This window comes from Alligator sinensis, unplaced genomic scaffold (assembly GCF_000455745.1).
Source record: "Alligator sinensis unplaced genomic scaffold, ASM45574v1 scaffold214_1, whole genome shotgun sequence".
NCBI classification, from domain to species: Eukaryota; Metazoa; Chordata; order Crocodylia; family Alligatoridae; genus Alligator; species Alligator sinensis.
In genome coordinates this window covers 384,981-403,875 of record NW_005842623.1, presented here as the reverse complement: position 1 = coordinate 403,875, position 18,895 = coordinate 384,981, and the positions used below count along the sequence as shown (strand labels likewise).

The 18,895-nt window shown below is 41.7% G+C and overlaps 1 protein-coding gene across 11 annotated transcripts in view; it reads right to left on the bottom strand.

The window, feature by feature from the left end:
- CTBP1 (C-terminal binding protein 1) overlaps window positions 1-18,895 on the bottom strand; it is a 434,128-nt gene that overhangs the window by 42,751 nt on the left and 372,482 nt on the right. For 4 of the 11 annotated variants that reach the window (XM_006033348.3, XM_006033349.3, XM_025215122.1 and 1 more), the window contains one exon: window positions 9,286-9,440. In XM_006033348.3, coding sequence (XP_006033410.1) covers window positions 9,286-9,440 — 155 coding nt within the window. Of the gene's footprint in view, window positions 1-9,285; window positions 9,441-14,384; window positions 14,602-16,186; window positions 16,276-18,895 lie in introns of all 11 variants that reach the window. The other 7 variants (XM_025215127.1, XM_006033351.3, XM_025215128.1 and 4 more) reach the window with 3 other exon arrangements.

Below are 18,895 nucleotides of genomic sequence, written 5' to 3'. Positions count from 1 at the left end.
CAGGTGAGCTCCTAGGTAAAAATTCTCTGGGGAATTTGAATTTATGAGAGGGAGAAGGAAGGATTACTTCTCAAACTCCACACTCCAAGATTTTAATCCTGAAGTACATTTATAATGCTGCATCTATTACATTAATGTACACAATAGTGAATGTTACAAGTGCAGTATTATAGCTTCACTTAGCTAGCAGAGAGAAGATGCTGAAACTGGAGTGAAGGTCTTTTATTCGAACACAAGTGAGAGATATAAAGAGGATATCAAAGACATTCGAGAACAAAAGTAGCAACCACTAGTTCTTTGTTTATTATTAAAACTTGGTTTTGTTCTGTTATGAAAATGTTCCTCTAAGGTAATTTTAGTTTGACTCATAATGATTAGAAAAATATCATTTTAAAAAAGTTCTAAATAGAAAAATACTCATTAAGACTGTTGGAGTCTTATAACATGGAATTCAAACTAAAAAATAAGCTTTTAAGCCTCTTGAACTTTTAACTTAAAGCAAAAATATGGAAATAAAACATCCCTGTAAAAATGATTTTGTTTTGTTCTTTTGACAGGGACAGTGAGATTTAGCAGGTGCTTTCCAGTGGAATCCATTTAATCCATGTTGATGTTTGGAATATGTGTCATGGGATATTATATAGTCGCTTTTTCAAGTGAGCATCCAAATCCTAGTAATTTATTTTCTGTGAGCTTATGTGTTGGAAGGTAAATCAAAGATAAGTTATTTGACTTTTAGGATGGTATTCCAGTGACTGAAAAACTACAAAATTCAGTAGCCAACTCATTGGTAGGAAAACACATGACCATGCATAGGTAAAAGAAATTTAAATACACTGGAGGGAAGGGCTAGGATTCACAGAGACCTAGAAAATGGGATAACTGGACCAAAAGAAATCTCATGAGGTTCAATAAGGACAAATACAAAGTCCTGCACTTAGGATGGAACAATCCCTTGCAGAGGTACAGGCTTGTGATCAATTGGCTAAGCAGCAGCTCTGCAGAAAAGGACCTGGGGGTTACAGTAGACCAGGGGTTGGCAACCAGGGGTATGTGTACCCCTGAGGGTACTCGGAAAGATCCTAGGGGGTACACATGGGTGGGTGGGGATGGAGCGCCTCCACCTCATAGGAGCAGGGCTGGGGTGGGGCAAGGGCAGTGGCGCCCCTCTGTGGGCCAAACAGGTGCCAGCCAGCTGCAGGGCGAGAAGCTTGCACGCAGCCGCTGCCACCGCTGTCATCCATCACCCTGCGCCACTGCTCCGTGTGCGGCTGCTGCAATGCCCCCACCCCGTCTCCACAACCAGCTGCCGCTACCTACCCCACCAACCCCGCTCCTTGACTGGCCGCCGGGGTTACACTGCTCAAAAAAGGTTGAAAACCCCTGCAGTAGACAATAAGATGAAGATAAGCTGATAGGGTGCTCTTGTTGCGAAGGCTAACAGCATACTGGGCTGCGTTGGTAGGAGCATTGCTAGCAGATTGAGGGAAGTGATTATTTCCCTCTATTTAGCACTGATGAGGCCACATCTTCAGTATTGTGTCCGGTTTTGCCCCCTGCCCACTAGAAATATGTGGACAAATTGGAGAGGGCAATGAAAATGGTTAGGGGGCTGGGGTATATGACTTTGGAGAGTCTGAGGGAACTGGGTTTATTTAGTCTTAGTCTGGAGAAGGGGGATTTAATAACAGCCTTCAACTACATAAAGGGTGGTTACAAAGGATGGACTGTTCTCAGTGGTGAAGATGGCAGAACAAGGAGCAACGGTCTCAAGTTGCAGCAAGGGAAGTTTAGGTTAGACATTAGGAAAGACTCACAGGGAAGGTAGTAAAACACTGGAGGAGGTTACCCAAAGAGGAGGTGGAATCTCCATTCTTGGAGGATTTTAAGACCCAGCTAGACAAATCCTTGTCTGGGATGATATAGTTGGGGATGGTCCTGCTTTGAGCAGGGGGTTGGGGGGCATTGCAGCAGCTGCACAGGGAGCGGTGGCGCAGGGTGATGGATGACAGCGGTGGCAGTGGCCTTGTGCAGGCTAGATGATCTCCTGGGGTCCATTCCAATTTTAATTTTCTATGATTCGGTGCAACTTAAAGTTACACCACTCCAGAGCAGGATTATCTCTGATTCATGCTACCCAGCTTCTGTAACACTAAGGTGTAGCCAACTCTATGCTATACCTCAGTGTAAACTCCTCACCTGTCCCTCCTGCCCTGATGGCCTAGATCAGGCCCACTGCACCCCCCTTGCTCACTGCAGCCCAGATCCCCTCCCACTGACCCGTCCCCTCTGCTTACTTGTGGCTGCCCAGGGTTAACCTGCCTGCCCAGCCACAGCCCCTGCTACTCTGGATTGCAGAGCAGCAGCTGGGCAGGTAGCATTAACCATTCCCTACCTGCTCCCTGGGACAGATAGCCAGGCAGCCAGAAGTAGGTGGGGGCACAGCATGGGGAAGGACGGAAATCTGAGGACCAGGAGGGGAGCCCCAGGTGTGTGTGTCGGTGGGGGAGCCCAGAATGGGAGAGGTGGTGGTTCTTACTTTTCAGTCCCCCAAGCCCCTGTTGGCTTGAAATGTCGCTGTTCCAAACTTGAGCTGGCACTAACACCAACCAACATTTGCGTGTCTCATAGCTTACGGTGTAACAAGGCCCTTAGTCCCTGTAGTTACATGTGATGTGAATTCTGTTCTTGATTTGTTTAATCATCAATCTCATAACATTATTTTACAGCTGAATGAGACTAAACTGGGTCTCCCCAGCTAAATGCAAAATGTAACTAATCTAAGCCCCAGTTATCACATTTTCCACCTTACTTGATTCAAAAGGCCTAGATCTTATTCTACCTTCAAACATCAAAGGCTTTTGGCTCCACTTGTCCCAACGATACACTTCTAGCTCAAGGTGCAATCTTACTCTACCTATGTAGGCACTGGCGCACCGTGCCACTGTGCTGCCTAGTACACCCCATCCTGCCAGATCCTGCCAACTAAGATGAAAGACATCCTGTTGGGTCTAGTCCCTCAGAGGAGAGAGGTCCACCTGAACCACTGCTTCTGACAGCAGCATTTCCTTCAGAAGGGGGGCACTAGTGCCACTAGTATCCAACTTTTGCCCAATAACGCAGTGGTTAATGCACTCCCAGGAAGCAGAACACCTGAATACTAAGCACCTCTCAGACTTAGAGTGTTTAAACTAGGCTACGGGGCAGGCAAGGCTGAAGGCAGAATAGGCTACATCAGCAGGGGTCAGCATCCCAAACTCTCTTTCAATCATTTTGCTTACCTTCCCTGTCTGTCTTCATTGTAAAAGCCCAGATTCATGCTTAGATCCTATTTCCTGCACAACCTCTTAAGTCCTTCTCTTTCAGCTTTTCTCCTTCCCATCCGTCTCAACTAAAATGCTGCAACCCCAATAATGTTCTATTGTGTCTCTGCAGAATCCCTCTCAAGGCTCCTCACCTTCCTGCTCAAGGCTCCACAACTGCTTGCCTCTCATATTTCAGCTCTTATTTCTCCCTACTCACCCTTTTATGCCCTGTTCTTTCCCTTATCTTGTCCATCCACATTTAATCCCATGCCTTTTTTATGTTGCTCCTACACAATTTCCCTGTACTGCGTGTGCCAGTCAACTGAAATCTCCTCTTTCAAATCCCTCTTCAAATCTCCAGTCTTTTCACTTAGCACCTCAGTGGCAAAAGGCCTCTTCTCCTGCTTTTCTATTAGATCCCATTTTAAGAAAGCTTTTAAGACAAAAAAAGAAGTACTTGAAACAGAAATGAATGTCATGTTCTGCTTTCAATAAAGAAAAAGAGTTTTTCTGAGATCAGCAAATTCTTCTTTGCTCCTTGGTTTTCTAGCATGTCTTTCTCTCAGTCTCTTTCCTCCTATCTTCAAGCGGTTTCTTGTAAATACCTATATTCAGTATAAGGATAATACCATATTCTTACACATACCATGCCCTGAGCATAATATGCACCCTATTTGTTCAAGTCCCCACAATTAAAAAAAAAATCATTTTAGCATGAAGTCCAGGTAGGGGTAAGTAAGTACCAGTGCTCTGGTATTGCGGGTTGAAGCCTGGGAGCTATACATTAGGGCTGAGGGCTTGGAGGCTAGGGGCTGCATGCCAGGGCTGGGGGCTTGGAAGTGATGTGCTGGATATGAAGACTTGGGAACCAGGCGCTGCATGGTGGGGCTAGGGCTGGGGCTGCATGATGGTGCTGGGCCCAATCTGACTGTGGAGGTGGTAAGGCAGTGCAATGGAAATAGAGCTAGGGCAGAGTCTGGCCACAGAAGCTTCAGGGCCAGTGTGTAGCATTGGCCAGGCAGGATCCAACCCTCCATGCTGTCTCCAGAGCTGTTGCAGCCAGCCCCTTCCTAGCCAACCCTGTTCACTGGCTCCAGAGCCACATGCTGGGGCCAATCCAGAACGCTCCCGGACTGGTGTGCCAGTTCTAACCCAGCACATGGCTCCAGAACCAGTGTGCGGCTCTCTCAGTCCCCCACCCCAACCTGATTTGGCATTTGATACAAGAGGGAGCTCCCCTGGGACCAGACATTTGGTGGCAGGGGAGCCATGGCAATTAATGCTGCCATCAGTCTGCCCCCCTATTGCCAAATGTCCAGACTCTGGGGACCCTTCCTGCCATATTATGCACACCCCAATTTTCTGCAGCTGGCTTGGGGAAAAAAGGTGCAGGTTATATGTGAGAAAATATGGTATAGATGGCAAATTTTGAACAACTGAATAACTGGTAGGCCAGTGACAGATGGCATGTTATATAGCCAGAAATATGTATTCACTAAGTGCTGAACATTACATTATTTAAAATAGACAACTTATAATGTTCATTTTTGTAACTTTTGAAAACAGAAATACAGTAATACTGTGCATTATTTTTGTGTAATGTCCAGCTCCAACCAGACCAGGACCTCATTGGGACAATAACAATACCCACAATTAATAAAATAGCAATAGCAGCACCATGTCTTTATACATAATGTTAATGCCTTTCTAACATTGCATGGGTGCAAATTTCACTACAATAGATATGAAATGCACTCAGCACCTTAAAGGACTGGGCTCTTACTGAGTGCTACAATTCATCTCAGTGGTGCTACCAAGCCAAGAATTGAGATTTCTTACAACAGTTCATTATGCAATGCTGAATACTTCAAAACCACAGATTTGAACTTTGACCTTTTCATCACCGGTCACTAAAAGGCCATTAGAGTTCCTTATCAGATTTCGGTCATTCGAGTGCCCCTTTCAAGCTACAATTTGAAACAAATGCCCCTTTGAGCACTTTAAGATCTGGAATGTCTCTTCCTCATGGATCACTGATTAGAAAAAATAAATTTGGTATTTCTCATTAAAAAAACCCTCTATATTGGGTAGGAGACCTCCAATTTGCAGGTATAAGAAGTCAACAATATTTGACTGCATTTCAATAAAGGAAACACCGGAAAGTCTGCATAGTGCAGGTGCCAACACTAACAGCCAGTCCACCTAATGCGTGGAGTGGTGGCATCTAATAATAATTATATCTGAAGTACATGCTCTTTGCCATCACAAATGCTTCTAGTGTCTTATATGTCTAAAAAGATCCAGCTTTTAGCCCCAGTAACTTTTTCTATGATGATTGTTTGAAATAAAAGAATAAAATATTTACAGTATATTTTTCTGCATTTCTCTCAAATCAGACAATGCAAACACAACAGTAAATCTTACATTTGTTTATAGCCCGTTTCTAGTTCAATAACTGTTTTAAAACATTATGTTGACATGTCTGTGTTGCAAACGCTGAAACAAAACATTTGTTTCAAGTGTAATTAAAAAGGAATCACAAAGCTGAGCTCCTCAGTGAGTTCTTTGCATCTGTATTCCTAGACACAGACCAAGACAAATCTCCCAATTGGATCATAGATAGACACAGGAGGGACACCAACCCACCAACTGTTAGTGCTGACTTAATGAAAGGGCACTTGGAGGGAGTGGATGTGTTCAAATCAGCAGGCCCAGATGATCTTCATCCAAGGGTGCTGAAGGAATTGGCCAGTGTCATAGCAGAACCGCTGGCATGGTTGTTTGAGCACTTGTGGTGCTCCATTCAGGTCCCAGAGGACTGGAAAAGGGCCAGTGTGATCCTTATTTTCAAGAAGGGGAGGAAGGAGAAGCCGGGAAACTATAGAGGTGAGCCTAACTGGCCTATCCTTGGGAAAACTCTGGAAAAAATCATTAAGGATCACATCTGTGGGAGCCCAGCAGGGGAAATAATGCTGAAAGGAAATCAGCAGAGATTCACTGCAGGTAGATCCTGCCTGACAAACCTTGTTTATTTTTATGACCAGGTCACAAAATGCTTAGATGCAGGAGTTGAGGTAGATGTCATCTACCTAGACTTTAAGAAGGCCTTCGTTACGGTATCATTCTGTTCTTGTAAATAAACTGACAGGCCGTGATGTAGATGATTACACGGTCAGGTGGTGGGTGGCAAATTGGCTTAGGGGTTGCACCCAGAGAGTGGTGGTGGATGGGTCGATGTTGACCTGAAAGGATGTAGGCAGTGGAGTTCTGCAAGACTCAGTCCTTGGACCAGTGCTATGCAATGTCTTTATCAGTGACTTGGATGCGAGCGTGGAGAGCACCCTGTACAAGTTCACAGATGATACCAAATTATGGGGCAAAGTTAACACAGAGGGTAGGGAATGGATCCAGGTGGATCCGGACAGGTTGGAAAATGGGCAGAACAAAACAGGATGCAGTTCAACAAAGACAAGTGCAAAGTGCTGCACCTGGGCAAAAAGAACCACCAACACACGTACAGGCTGAGGGATGACCTTCTCAGCAACACAGGGGCAAAAAGGGATCTTAGAGTCATAGTTGACCCCAAGATGAACATGAGTTGTCAATGTGCTGAAGTGATCAACAAGGGTAACTGCACTTTATCATGCATTTGCAGATGCATGACAAACAGGTCCAGGAAGGTGATGCTTCCCCTCTATGCAGTACTGATCAGTCCACAGTTGGAGAACTGCATCCAGTTTTGGGCGTCGCACTTCAAGAGGGATGCCGAGAATCTTGAGAGGGTCCAGAGGAGGCCAATCGTATGGTCAGAGGCCCTATAAGGAGAGTCTGAGGGACCTAGATCTCTTTAGTGTTCACAAGAGAAGGCTGAGAGGTGATCTTGTGGCTGCCTATAAATTCATCAGGGGAAGGCAGCACAGAATAGGAGATGCTCTATTTACTAGGTGACCCCCTAGAGTAACTAGGAACAATGGCCACAAATTGACAGAGAGCAGATTTAGGTTGGACATTAGAAAGAACTTCTTCACAGTAAGGGTTGCCAGAATCTGTAACGAGCTTCCAAAGGAAGTGGTGCTGTTCCCTATCTTGGGGGTCTTCACGAGGAGACTGGACAAGCACCTGCCTGGGGTCGTCTGACCCCAGCGCTCTTTCCTGCCCAGGGCAGGGGGTCAGACTCGATGACCTATTGAGCTCCCTTCTGACCCTAGCATCTATAAATCATTTCTCTTCGTCTCAGTTTATGTCATACTATTGTTAAAGAACCAAAGCTTGTGATCTAACATACATTTCAGGACATGTTTGAGTTGATATGAACCGAGGTTTCTTCCAAAAAATCATTGATTCTGTTAAAATGTATGGAGAAAGAGAATTGGATCAGGTCTATAATTTTACCAATGATGCCCTTAACTAATCATTCACCTCTCTCTTTAAAAGGAAGGTCCTACAGAAGTACATTTTTTTAATTGCTTGTATTCTGTGGGGAAGTGATATATATCCTGAAGAAAGAAGCACACAGAGCAGAGACTCCTTTCTTTAGTTTTTCTAAAGTTATTTTATGTCTAAGAAAACAAAGAAAACTTGAGTTACAGGATCTATGGCAACAATGACGGTGCAGAAAAACTCTCCAAGATCATTCCCGATAACGGTTCTAACAATCACAGACTCCAATACAAGTTGCTGTTAGACAGGAAGTCCAAGAATCTACATCAGATATCACGGAAAAACTATATGTAGTACTTGAGAAGTACGTAGTTATTCCTTTGGTTGAACATTTCCCCTAAAACACAATAAGAATGAAGAATTCCTAGTCTGCAAAACAGCTAGCACACTATCCATCCTCTGGCTTCTCTCTAACCTCCCCCCCACCAACTTTAAGGTTGCTTTAAAATTTTCCTTTACACATTCTACTTATGAAGAGCTTAAAATAACAGAAAGACTCCTTTTCAGAATAAACATCCTGTTTCTAAATGCATTTTGATCCTATTAGAACAATGCTGATGAGGAGAAAGGGACCATATAAAATAAGCTCATTCACTTAAAAAGCTGACAGGAAATGATTGCTTTTACTTTCAAGCAGCTATTTTTAACATAAAACTTTCTGAGAAAGGATTAGGCTTTTCATCATAGAAATACACCAGCCTTTAAAATGTTTATTAGTGCTATATTTTATAAAAATGTAAAGAGTAAATAAAATTAATAGTTTAAACTGTTATGGGCTCAGTCTACTGCAGAGCACTTGAAAAGGAGCCATTAGCTGTTACAAGCCTAAAGGTTACAGTAAATAGCGTGGGACAAGTCGAACAATGCACTGGGAGAGAGCAAAAATATTGGTGCAATTTAGTAAGTAGCCATAACATTTGGGCCACATTTAGCTTGGAATAGTTTCCGGATGCACAATCATAGCAGCATATACAGACACTTACGTGTGCCAATCTCACCTGGCCATCACGTTAGTATTTGTGTCTACCTTAGCCTCCCACTGTATCTCTTTCTGATCTTCAGGGAAGATGAGATTCTCTCATAGCTTACTGCCCCCCTCCCTGCTCCTCCTCAACTGCTACCTACCTATTACTAGTCAATGATCTGCTGCTTTCCTCCCTTCAGAGCCTGGTTTCCAAATCTGAGGGCTCAGTGCATTGTGGGGAATATTGCTCCATAAGTTCTCAATACATCCAACATAAAACCAATACTTGGCTTTTCATCAAAAGAGTTTATAGTAATCTTTTCTAATTACTGTCTCTGAGCTAATGCAGTTTGTCTACAAATGCAGTTCTGCTGTACGCAATAGGTCAGAGCTAGGATCACACTATATAGAAATGCATCTCTAGAAAGATATTTTTGTCCCATTTGCCATCCATCTGAAATTTGCCTAACTACAGTTCAAGCTGGATATCTTGAAGAGTTAACCAATATACCGTTTAGATGAGTGTATTGTTAAAATGGACTAGGTATCTTAATCACAGTTATTCCATGGCATTACCTTTTCATGAATTTCTTGCGTGGACTGAGCGTCACAAAATGCCACTGTGGCAACATCCTTCAAAATAGGCATTTCTACTGTGCAATCCCTGCCATCCAGCAACGCTACCAAAGGGCGCGGGTGCATGGGCCCATTCATGATCGGAGGTCGAATGCCTGTGATGCAACAGAGAAAAAAAGGTATTTTACATCAACATAATACATTTTACAAAAAGCAGATTCAAGTATCTCTCTGTGTTTGTCTGGTGGAAGAAAAAAGATTTCAAGATGTGAACACCAGTAAAATAGGAATTGATCTTTTTCTTGGTCAAACACTATAATAAAGAAGATAAGACAGTGCTTAGAAGCAATCACCTGCTTGGTTTGTGCTTATGCATTTGTAGGACAGCTAGAAAATGCACTGTCATAGGGCAGATTCAAGATCTGATATTGAATTGCTGAAGACAGCGAAGGCGTGCATTTTGATGAGGTGAGGATCCTACAGCAGTACTGAGTAGCATCTGTGCCATCCCGTCCAAGATTTGTATTCTGACGAGATTCCACATCTTTGCAAACTCAAGACAGGATGAGTAAAATACTCCTGGGGCCCCACAGAGTAGAAATTATGGGATATGGTGAGGATTGTTGTTTACATGTACACAGATGACGATGATCTGCTGAGACTAAAATCACATTTAAAAATAATGAATGCAATCATGTTTGATTTGCTGAAGATCCAATGTCAAAGTTCACTGGCTCAAAACTGACCTAAAAGCTTCTTAAGTTTACAGAATTCATAAAATTCCTCTGTATGACTTTATTAAAATCCATACTCCCCCATCTCTCGCCATATAAATCCAGGATCTCCATCTTGGAACAAACAGATGATAACAGACAAATGATACATGTTGAATACAGTAGGAAAAAAAGAGTGAATTGTACAGGCTCTATTTTTAAGATTCCAGATAGTTAAGTATAATTTTCAAGAGAATGTTTATGAAACACAATGAAAATGCTTTGAGAGCATCTTTCCAATTGTACTGAAATTATAACTATGCAAACATAATTGAGGAAATTGTATTGAACTGCTGCATTTATAGAACAGAAATACAAAATGACTTTTTCCAAAGATAAAAATATACTGAGCAAGGAACTGGGGGTTTTCTCCTACAGTATGTGCAATATGAAATGTTTCAAGCAGAAGCAGGCCAGAAGTTCTCAATACAGCCATTAACATCTCTCTGGATTTGTGTTGGTGTCAGTTTAAAATGCTCTGCAATTGTTTAATTTTAAACAATTCAAGTTAAACTTAATGTAAGAACGTGAAAGGACACATAAGTCATCCACTCATGCATGGATTACCTGCATCACAGGTCACAGGAGTTGAGCTAGAGGGGCAGAAGCAAGTCTTATTAGGTTGCTCTCTGCAAGTGACTGAAGAAAAAGGTGGCTCCTTGCTCTGCCCTGCAAGACAAGCTTGCCAAGGAATTGAGTTAGCGTGGAGCTATGCCACCGGCCCGTACTCAGCAACCTCTATCTACCCTGTAGAGTGGAGGTGGTTTATGGGGTTGGAGGAAATGATTAAGAGAGTGTGACAAAGTCACAAGTAAGTCTTTGGCAGCTACACATTACCCAGGGCACATTGTTAATAAACACTATAGCGTTGTATGATTATTTAAACTATTTATGTGCTTATAAAACTTAACCTTTGAAGAAGAAACTGCTTAAAACAAAGATCTAAATCTATGCGATATGCAAACTATTCCCATACTTGTGCTGCTTTACAGCTTGGAAGCCACCTAGAATGTTTTTCTGGACAGAATTTCTATTGAATTTTACTAGATTTTTTAAAATCTTCTATTCAGTAGTGTGCGAGAGAGAGGGAGAGAGCCACAGGGGGCAAAGGAGCACTGGCCAAAGACAGAAGCAGCTGCCCCAGTCCCAAAGGGCCTGGCAGAAATACTCCTTAACAAGGTGTTTCTGAAGGGCAGGGGCCGGGAATTCAAACCTCGCTATAAAGAAGAGCCCAGAGCAGGCAGGGGGGAGAGCACAGGACCGGAAGAGGAAGAGCAATGCTGCAGGAAAACTGGAGAGCGGGCAGGAGGCCCCTGCAGACAAGGAGCTGCCCAGAGCAGACTGCAGGAAGGCCTGGTGCAGTGGCACTACCAGCAACTGCTTGCCTGCAGCCTGGCTGGGGAAGGTACCGTAAAAATCCTAATAGAGGGGCACTCCGGAAGAAAGGTACCATTAAGACTCTAAAAAGGGTGCAAAGACAAATTATCAATGGCAGACCCAGTGGGGTGAGGGGATTGTAATGATCCCAATAAGAGGCTCATGAAGAGCTGCCATAAAGACGGGAACAGGTGAAGGAGAAAGTGACCTCACTGAATATATATTTTTTTCTTTTTTTCAAAAAGACAGGGGAACGATAATGCAGGACGGGAGCGCTTGGTTTCTTTTTTTTGACAGAGGCCCCCGGGAGAGAACCTGACGGCCAAACGTTGACAAAAGGACGATTTGATACCTGGTGGAACGGGCGAGGGTGGAGCCCTCAGGAACATAGGACAGTGGACGACAATCAACTAGAACTACATGCCCAGGAACTGAATCTACTCCTATAAACACCAAGTCATGGCAGGCAAGGACGTGGGTGAGTGGACCTCCAGTTGGGACTCATCCTTGACATCAGTCGACAGACTGAGGTCCTATGGGGATATAGACAGAAATATATGTGTGTGTGTGTATACACACACACACACACACACACACACATATATATATGTATGTGTGTATATATATATATATACACACACACACACACTTCTCTATTGAAAGAGAAAACAATAGGCCGGTCAGAGAAAAAAAAAAAGGAGACAACCACTTCTACCCTGAAACTGTGTGTGGCTGGAAAAACAAAGACACTTGGGTGTGAGGGGGTGCTACTTAACTAGATAGTTGACAAGTAGCAAATAGCAAAAGGATCTTGCAAGCTTAAGGCAAAAGGGAATTAGCACAAGGGAATTTTATTAACCCTATTTCATCACCAAGCAAGCATAATTTGATCCTTTTTCATTCTCTCCTAGGCCAGGTACAGACATTACTTTTACCAATATAAGTGATTGGAAACTGGTCTATACCTGCAACAGAACAGAAGTTTGGCACAACAAACTCATCTATACCCATAACAGAACAGAAGTTCAGCACAAATAGACTGGTTTAAAAATGGCCTAAGATTTGCTGGTCTAAGATTTGCTCCCCACCACCAAAGGGTTAATGCGTCTTTCTTTTGCTACCGATCTAAACTACGCTGCTTACAGAAAATCATGCAACTTAGACTGATGCCACCTTGGGCTTTTCAAATGTCTGTATCCAGCCCCAGTGTCTTCCAAACAGACCGATCATGCTAGTGAACAAACACTGTGCTAATCATGGAACAACAGTCAGGCATTTCAGACAGTAAGGAATCCACCACCAATGCTTGCCCTGGATATGATGCTCATGGAAAAACGTTTCTCTCTCAAAAAAAGACCAAATACGTCAGTTCCCATTATGCACTACACCGAGTCTCCCCCGTGGCAAGACAGCAGAAAATTTCAGAGTTCATTTCAATAACAAATATGTAACATCAGCTAAAAAACTATGTTCGAAACAAACCTATGTTGTGTTGAGCTACCTTACAATAAAGATCTGTATCGCCTATAATGGACAACAGGCTATCCTGGATTTTAGCAGTAGTTCTTAACGTATCACATGCAAATACAGGATAAAATACACAATGTATTAATATACAGTTTATAACACCACCATATTATTACCATTACCAGTTAATTATTTTTGCTCTTTAATGGGAACTTATTTGTACAGCTCTATTATACATTTTCCCAGGACTCAAAAATGCCCTCAAAATAAAGCGTCTTACAGACAGAAACTAAAGGGCAATAAACATAAAATACAATTACGCTTTGGAAGGTAACTGTCAAATATGGCTTGAGGTTCAACATGGAATGAATTTCTTATGATCTAGTCACAAAAAGAAAGGATTTTTTCCCTCCCACAACTGGCAGTCCAGCACTCCCAGCCTGGAACCTGAGAGACCAAGCAGATTCTTTGTATCTCCTTGCCAGAAATAATGGGAAACTGTAACACTGATACCAAAACAACGGACAGTGAAAAAACCAGAGTATAATGCAAGTCACTCCCCTGAGCTGCTTTAGTTTTGCAATACTAACGTGAAAGCACAACACAGAGACAAGTCCTTGGTTTTGCTTTCATTTATTTCACTGTATCTTTGTGGATTTTAACTGAGTTACCCCTACTTAATATTGGTGTTAAGTGCCAGACCTGACACAGGCCCACTATATAAAAGAAAAGGCAATGATAATAACTGGAAGTTCACTTTTACCCTACAAAACCTCAGACTGGGAGTGCCCAGTGGTGCCTTAAGAACTCAAACCTACCCAGTGACCTTGACCATGAAAAACACAGTTATTTCCTTTGCTTGCTAAAACCTCCCAAACCTTAAGTCTAGATTTCCCGTTGCACAACTTTTCAGCCACAAATGCCATATCACTGAAGTACAGATAATAACACTTAAGTAAATTTACAGTAACTTAATCACAGTGGCAGTATTTTTTAAAGTTTACATTTGAAAAGACACAGTTTCACTATGAATCAGGCTTCTGAACAAAAAACTATTTCTTCTACAATGTGCGTACATTCTGTCTGTTTCTTATCTAGAAAGGTCACGGTGCACCACGTGTCTGGTTTCTACAGCAAATCCTCCAAGTAGCAGGATAAAGCAACATGTACACAACAGCAATATTTTCCATGCTTGTATTAACAGTAAAACATGCAATCCAATGTCAAAGGACAAAAACCGTAGTCTAGATAAAAATTGGATCCTGCAACTGCAAACGCTGAACTCAGATTTAAAAGCCAATTCGGCTCAGTTGGCTTTCTAAAGAATGTGACAGATCATGACACATTATACAGGTAAAAGAATATTAAAACCATCCATCCCCAGAACCCAGCACCTTTGAAATGCATTATGGAAAAAACAAACAAAAAAACAAACAAATCTCAGTTTATCCTAGCTCCAAACTTTCAGGAACCCCTACCAACCTGACATTTCTTAATCTGAGCTTGATTTCCAGGGTCATGAATTCGATTTCTCAATGCTTTACAATCTTCAGTATTCTGAGGCAAAATAGCATCCTGTCACTCGATCCTCATTTCCATGTCTTTAATTTCTCTTGCAGCCTCCTGTAATCTCGAACCAAAGCTTTTTAACTTCTTATCCACTGCAACCTCTGTAGCCTGGATCGTGTTCAAATTTTTACTAAAAATTAAACACAAAAAATACATTAAAACAACATTAAGGGCCCGACTCTTGCTCACAAAAGCCAGGAAATTCAAAGTTAAAGCTTCTCACTGAATCCTTACCCTTTCCCCTTTCGTTGCAACTTTTCCATCACACCTGCTGGGCTGCCGTCGTCCATTAACATTCCACTGAACTCAATGGTATGTTAAGACATTCCCGGCGCGTTCGGCAGCACAGCAGGTGCATTGTGAACGTAACATACCTGGAATATTCGGCAGCAGTCATGTGGCAAACTTTCTGCCTAGGTGTTGTGGGGATCTGAGGACAGTGTGTAATCTCCTGTACCACTCGTGCTGGAAAAGCCAGGCACCCTTGTGTGCACTGGAGATGAAGTGAGAAGCCTTAACTCTGAGTTTGTTGGTTTTGGTGGTTATAAGCCATGCCCTTAATGTTATCTAAATGTATTTAAAGTAAAAGATATGCCTGCAGGGGTTGTTTTGGGATTTTTTTAAATTTTCATTTTTTTGCTAAGAGCGCAAAATTCGATCGCATTGACACAGCAGATCGACTGTCACTGGCTCATCAATACAGATGATCATTGAGGCAATAGTTTTAGCACCATGACGTGCTACTGTGTCAAGTACCTTTCTAAAATAAAAGAGAAATCGTACCAGGAGATAATATGCGTGCACTCGCCAGTGGCTACGCATAAAAAAAGAGAAGCCACTGCATATAGGCGCATAATCATGATTTTTCGATTTGAGAATTGGGAGGGTGACTTTTTAAAGCCTAGCTCATTATGTAAAAATCATAAAAAAGCAAAGCCAGCTTTCAGTTAGATCATACGATAGGGGTCAGCCTAATGCACAAGCAGTGTGAGTGTCTACCTGGGACCTCACACATGCTGGGGAATTAATGGTCTCGTTGCCAGCTCCGGCACCAAGATTGGAGAGGAAGGCAGCTCTTGACCAATTTCCCTCATTCCTCCAGCAGCAGGTGGCCCTATAAATCATCAGTCCAGTCCTGACACTAATCCAAATAATTCATTTTAAAATAATTTTTAACTTAATAAAACATCCAATGAGTAATGAGAAACCCAAATTTGCTAAAGAAAACCCCCAACAAACATATGTAGCTACCACTGCTGTGGCCTAAGACTGCACAGCAAATTTCAGCGGAGGTATTTCTTTCAAATAACTCAAACAAGAGGCAGACCTACTCACTACAGGATGCTTAAAAGCAATATTCTCCTGGGTCCTTAGCAAACCCACCTGTATGCTAGGTACTGCTCCTTCATATTAATCACTTTCTTAGCAACTATCCTACTTAAAATAACCTACAAGTAAAATAATCCTATTTCACAAATAACAAAAAGAGAAGATGTCAAAGCAGGCTGTCATGTCATTTGAAGCCATTATTCACTGACATCACAAAAAAAAAAATGCCTGAGAGCAAGACCAGCTATTAATTAAGGTTAACAATATCCTTTTTCATTTGTCTGTCACCTCTTAGCATATTATAATCATGAACTTTTCGCAAATATAACATCATTGGTAAAATTAAAGGGACACTGTCAGGTTTGTAGGCCCAAAACTTGACCTACCTTTTATTTTCTTATATCTGTTTGCAAAGTCCATGTAATTCTTTAAATGTGTTTTTCTTTTTTCAAAACAAATGCTTCAATTCTTTTTTCTGAAAAATATATCAATGCCAAAAAGCACAACACTCATGAGTAACCCTATAATGACAAACTAATATCCAAGTGAAATGGAGAGGAGGGACACTGAAACGGTGGCAGTTTTCATTTTTAAACTTCCAAGGGGTTATTATGAACAAGTTTGTAATGTTATTATTTCTAATAAGTATGAAAATGCACTTGACAATGTCCTTTTTAAATAATATTTCCTACAAAACTTCCCTTTTACAATAGGAGACAGAGTGGGTTCAGTTTTTCAAAACACAAAAAAAACAGCTATCATAAAAAAACCTCACAAATTCATGTCTCAGGAACAGCGTGTTTCTATCAGGCTGGATGTAAAGGTACCTGACACCATCATGTGTGCACTGTTTTCCCTTCTGTTTTCACTTCACCTTTTCTTCACCTGCACTATAAATACTTATTGTAGGGAACGACTCTCCGTTATTTTGTCTCTGTTGTACCTAGCAGACTTTTAGGTGTTCTAATAATAAGTCTTTAGTAACTACATTCCTTCTACTAAAACAAGTCAAAATACATCTGGCAATATGGCAACTACATTATTACAACCCATGTTTGCTAATATGCCAGTAGCACTCACTTTTACGGTTACCTACATTAATAGCTTGTAGGAAAAATCAACATTTTGGAATCAATTTTGGGGCTCGTTACTGTCGCATCATAGTTGACCAAGATGCCAAAGTAAATAGCAGAAGGTGTAGGGGTAAAAGGGTCAGAGCAATGGCTCTAAGAGGGTAAGAAGACCTGGGTAACGTGCACCTTTGGATGTGAAAATGAATGGAACTTATATAACAGTGGTGATATCTCAGTTTCATGAAAGCCAATGGCAAAGTTTCCATTGACTGCATTCGGATTGTTATTTCTCAAGGCGCTAAAGTTGGGGGCTGACCCTGTTAGGTAACATAGAGGATTATGTAAGACAAAGTGGTAATGAGCCCCACAAGTTTCCACTAGCTGGCAAATGGATTTCTCATTTTATCTGACAAATTTGTCAGCTGCGACTGCTATACAAGAGGCCTGGGGGTGGTGTGGGGGGCGGGAGGGGGACAGATGCATTACAAATGTTACTGAAATCCATTATGAAGAGGCGCTTAAACATGTGCTCCACCTTAACCATTGAGCCGTCCCACTGAAATCTGCAAACTTCAGGTGAACGCATGCTGAAATGCTTTGCTGAAGCAGGGCCTATGTGACGAGGAACAGTGGAAACTTAGGAGTGTGAGCGCACTTCATGCTTTTTGTTTTGCAAAATTTGGGGGTGGGGGAAATCAAGCTTCTTCCTTCTTTATAAGATACCAAGACAAAGTAAAGCTGTGGTTTCTGGAGCCTTGCAGACTTGATGATGTGCAAAGCAGTCACACCTGCTTATCACACACCCTCTTGTTAATGGCTTTATCTCGTATAGATCTCCTTTGCATTTATGTTATATGCATTCATTAGGATGCCAAATGAGTGCAAGTTTGCTGCTTCCTCCCAATCTATAATGAATACCACCACTATTTTTGTCAAGTGTAGTATTTGAATGACTCCCAAGGAGCCACGTGCATCAGAAATGGGTTTTGCCCTACAAAAAGCAGTCCTGCCAGTATTCAGTGAGTCAGTGTTAGATCCTGAAGGTGAAAGGGACCTAAAAGCAGGACTCTTAAGATACTGCTTACTTATTTTTCCCTTTTGGACAGATATAAACAGAATGATTTAATTGTTATTTAAATAACCCACGTTCCTCCCTGGTAACCATAACACTTGGATCTATTTATATTTCTCCATATTTAAATATAAAATACCTAGGATATCTCAGGTGTTGCAATCTGTTACTAGAGAGAAATGGTCACCACTGACTAGTACTGTATTTTAAAAAATATTTAGAAATTCTGCCTTTGTCTATCGAAAGCTAGTGTCACTATGCAACATCTTCAAGCCAAGCTTGTTGTAGGGTGCATAAAAATGACTCCTTTAGCTGTTCAGTGCATTTTGAAACCCATAAATAGAAGTAATGGTTATGTAAGTGGTAACAACATAATCACCTGACAAAACAGTCTGTTCATTAAGCATTTACTTCAAACAACCACATGAAATCTGGCTGGCAGCACCTGCACTTCTGTCACAAAAATCACACAAGTTAAATGTCTTTGTGCTGTAATGATATGCCTAATATTAACTACAGCTTTTCAAAACAAAACTTAAAACAATATGAATCACACCTTTGTCATGTCAAATTAATAAATGGCAGTAATGCAATGTGTGACCACAGAGAACAATTTAATGGTATGTTAAGATAAAATAATAATGTTCAAGAATAATGGCATGAAAGACATCTATCAAAGATGTAAGCAGAAGCCTGTTAAACTGTTGGCTATAGATACCAAACACTACTGCCATTTGGAGAGGAGAGAAAAACAAGCCTTACTGAAGGCAAAACTGTTTCAAGGCCAGAACTTTTCATGGACACACAGGAGTTTCAATGCCAAACTACATCAAAGAATTCATTTGGTTTAAAATAGTTTAAAATTTACTAAAGTGATAAGAGAAGGGAGGTGGACGCTGGAAACTTTAGCTATTTGTTAGTTTGAGATGTTGGATATTTGTGACCAAAGC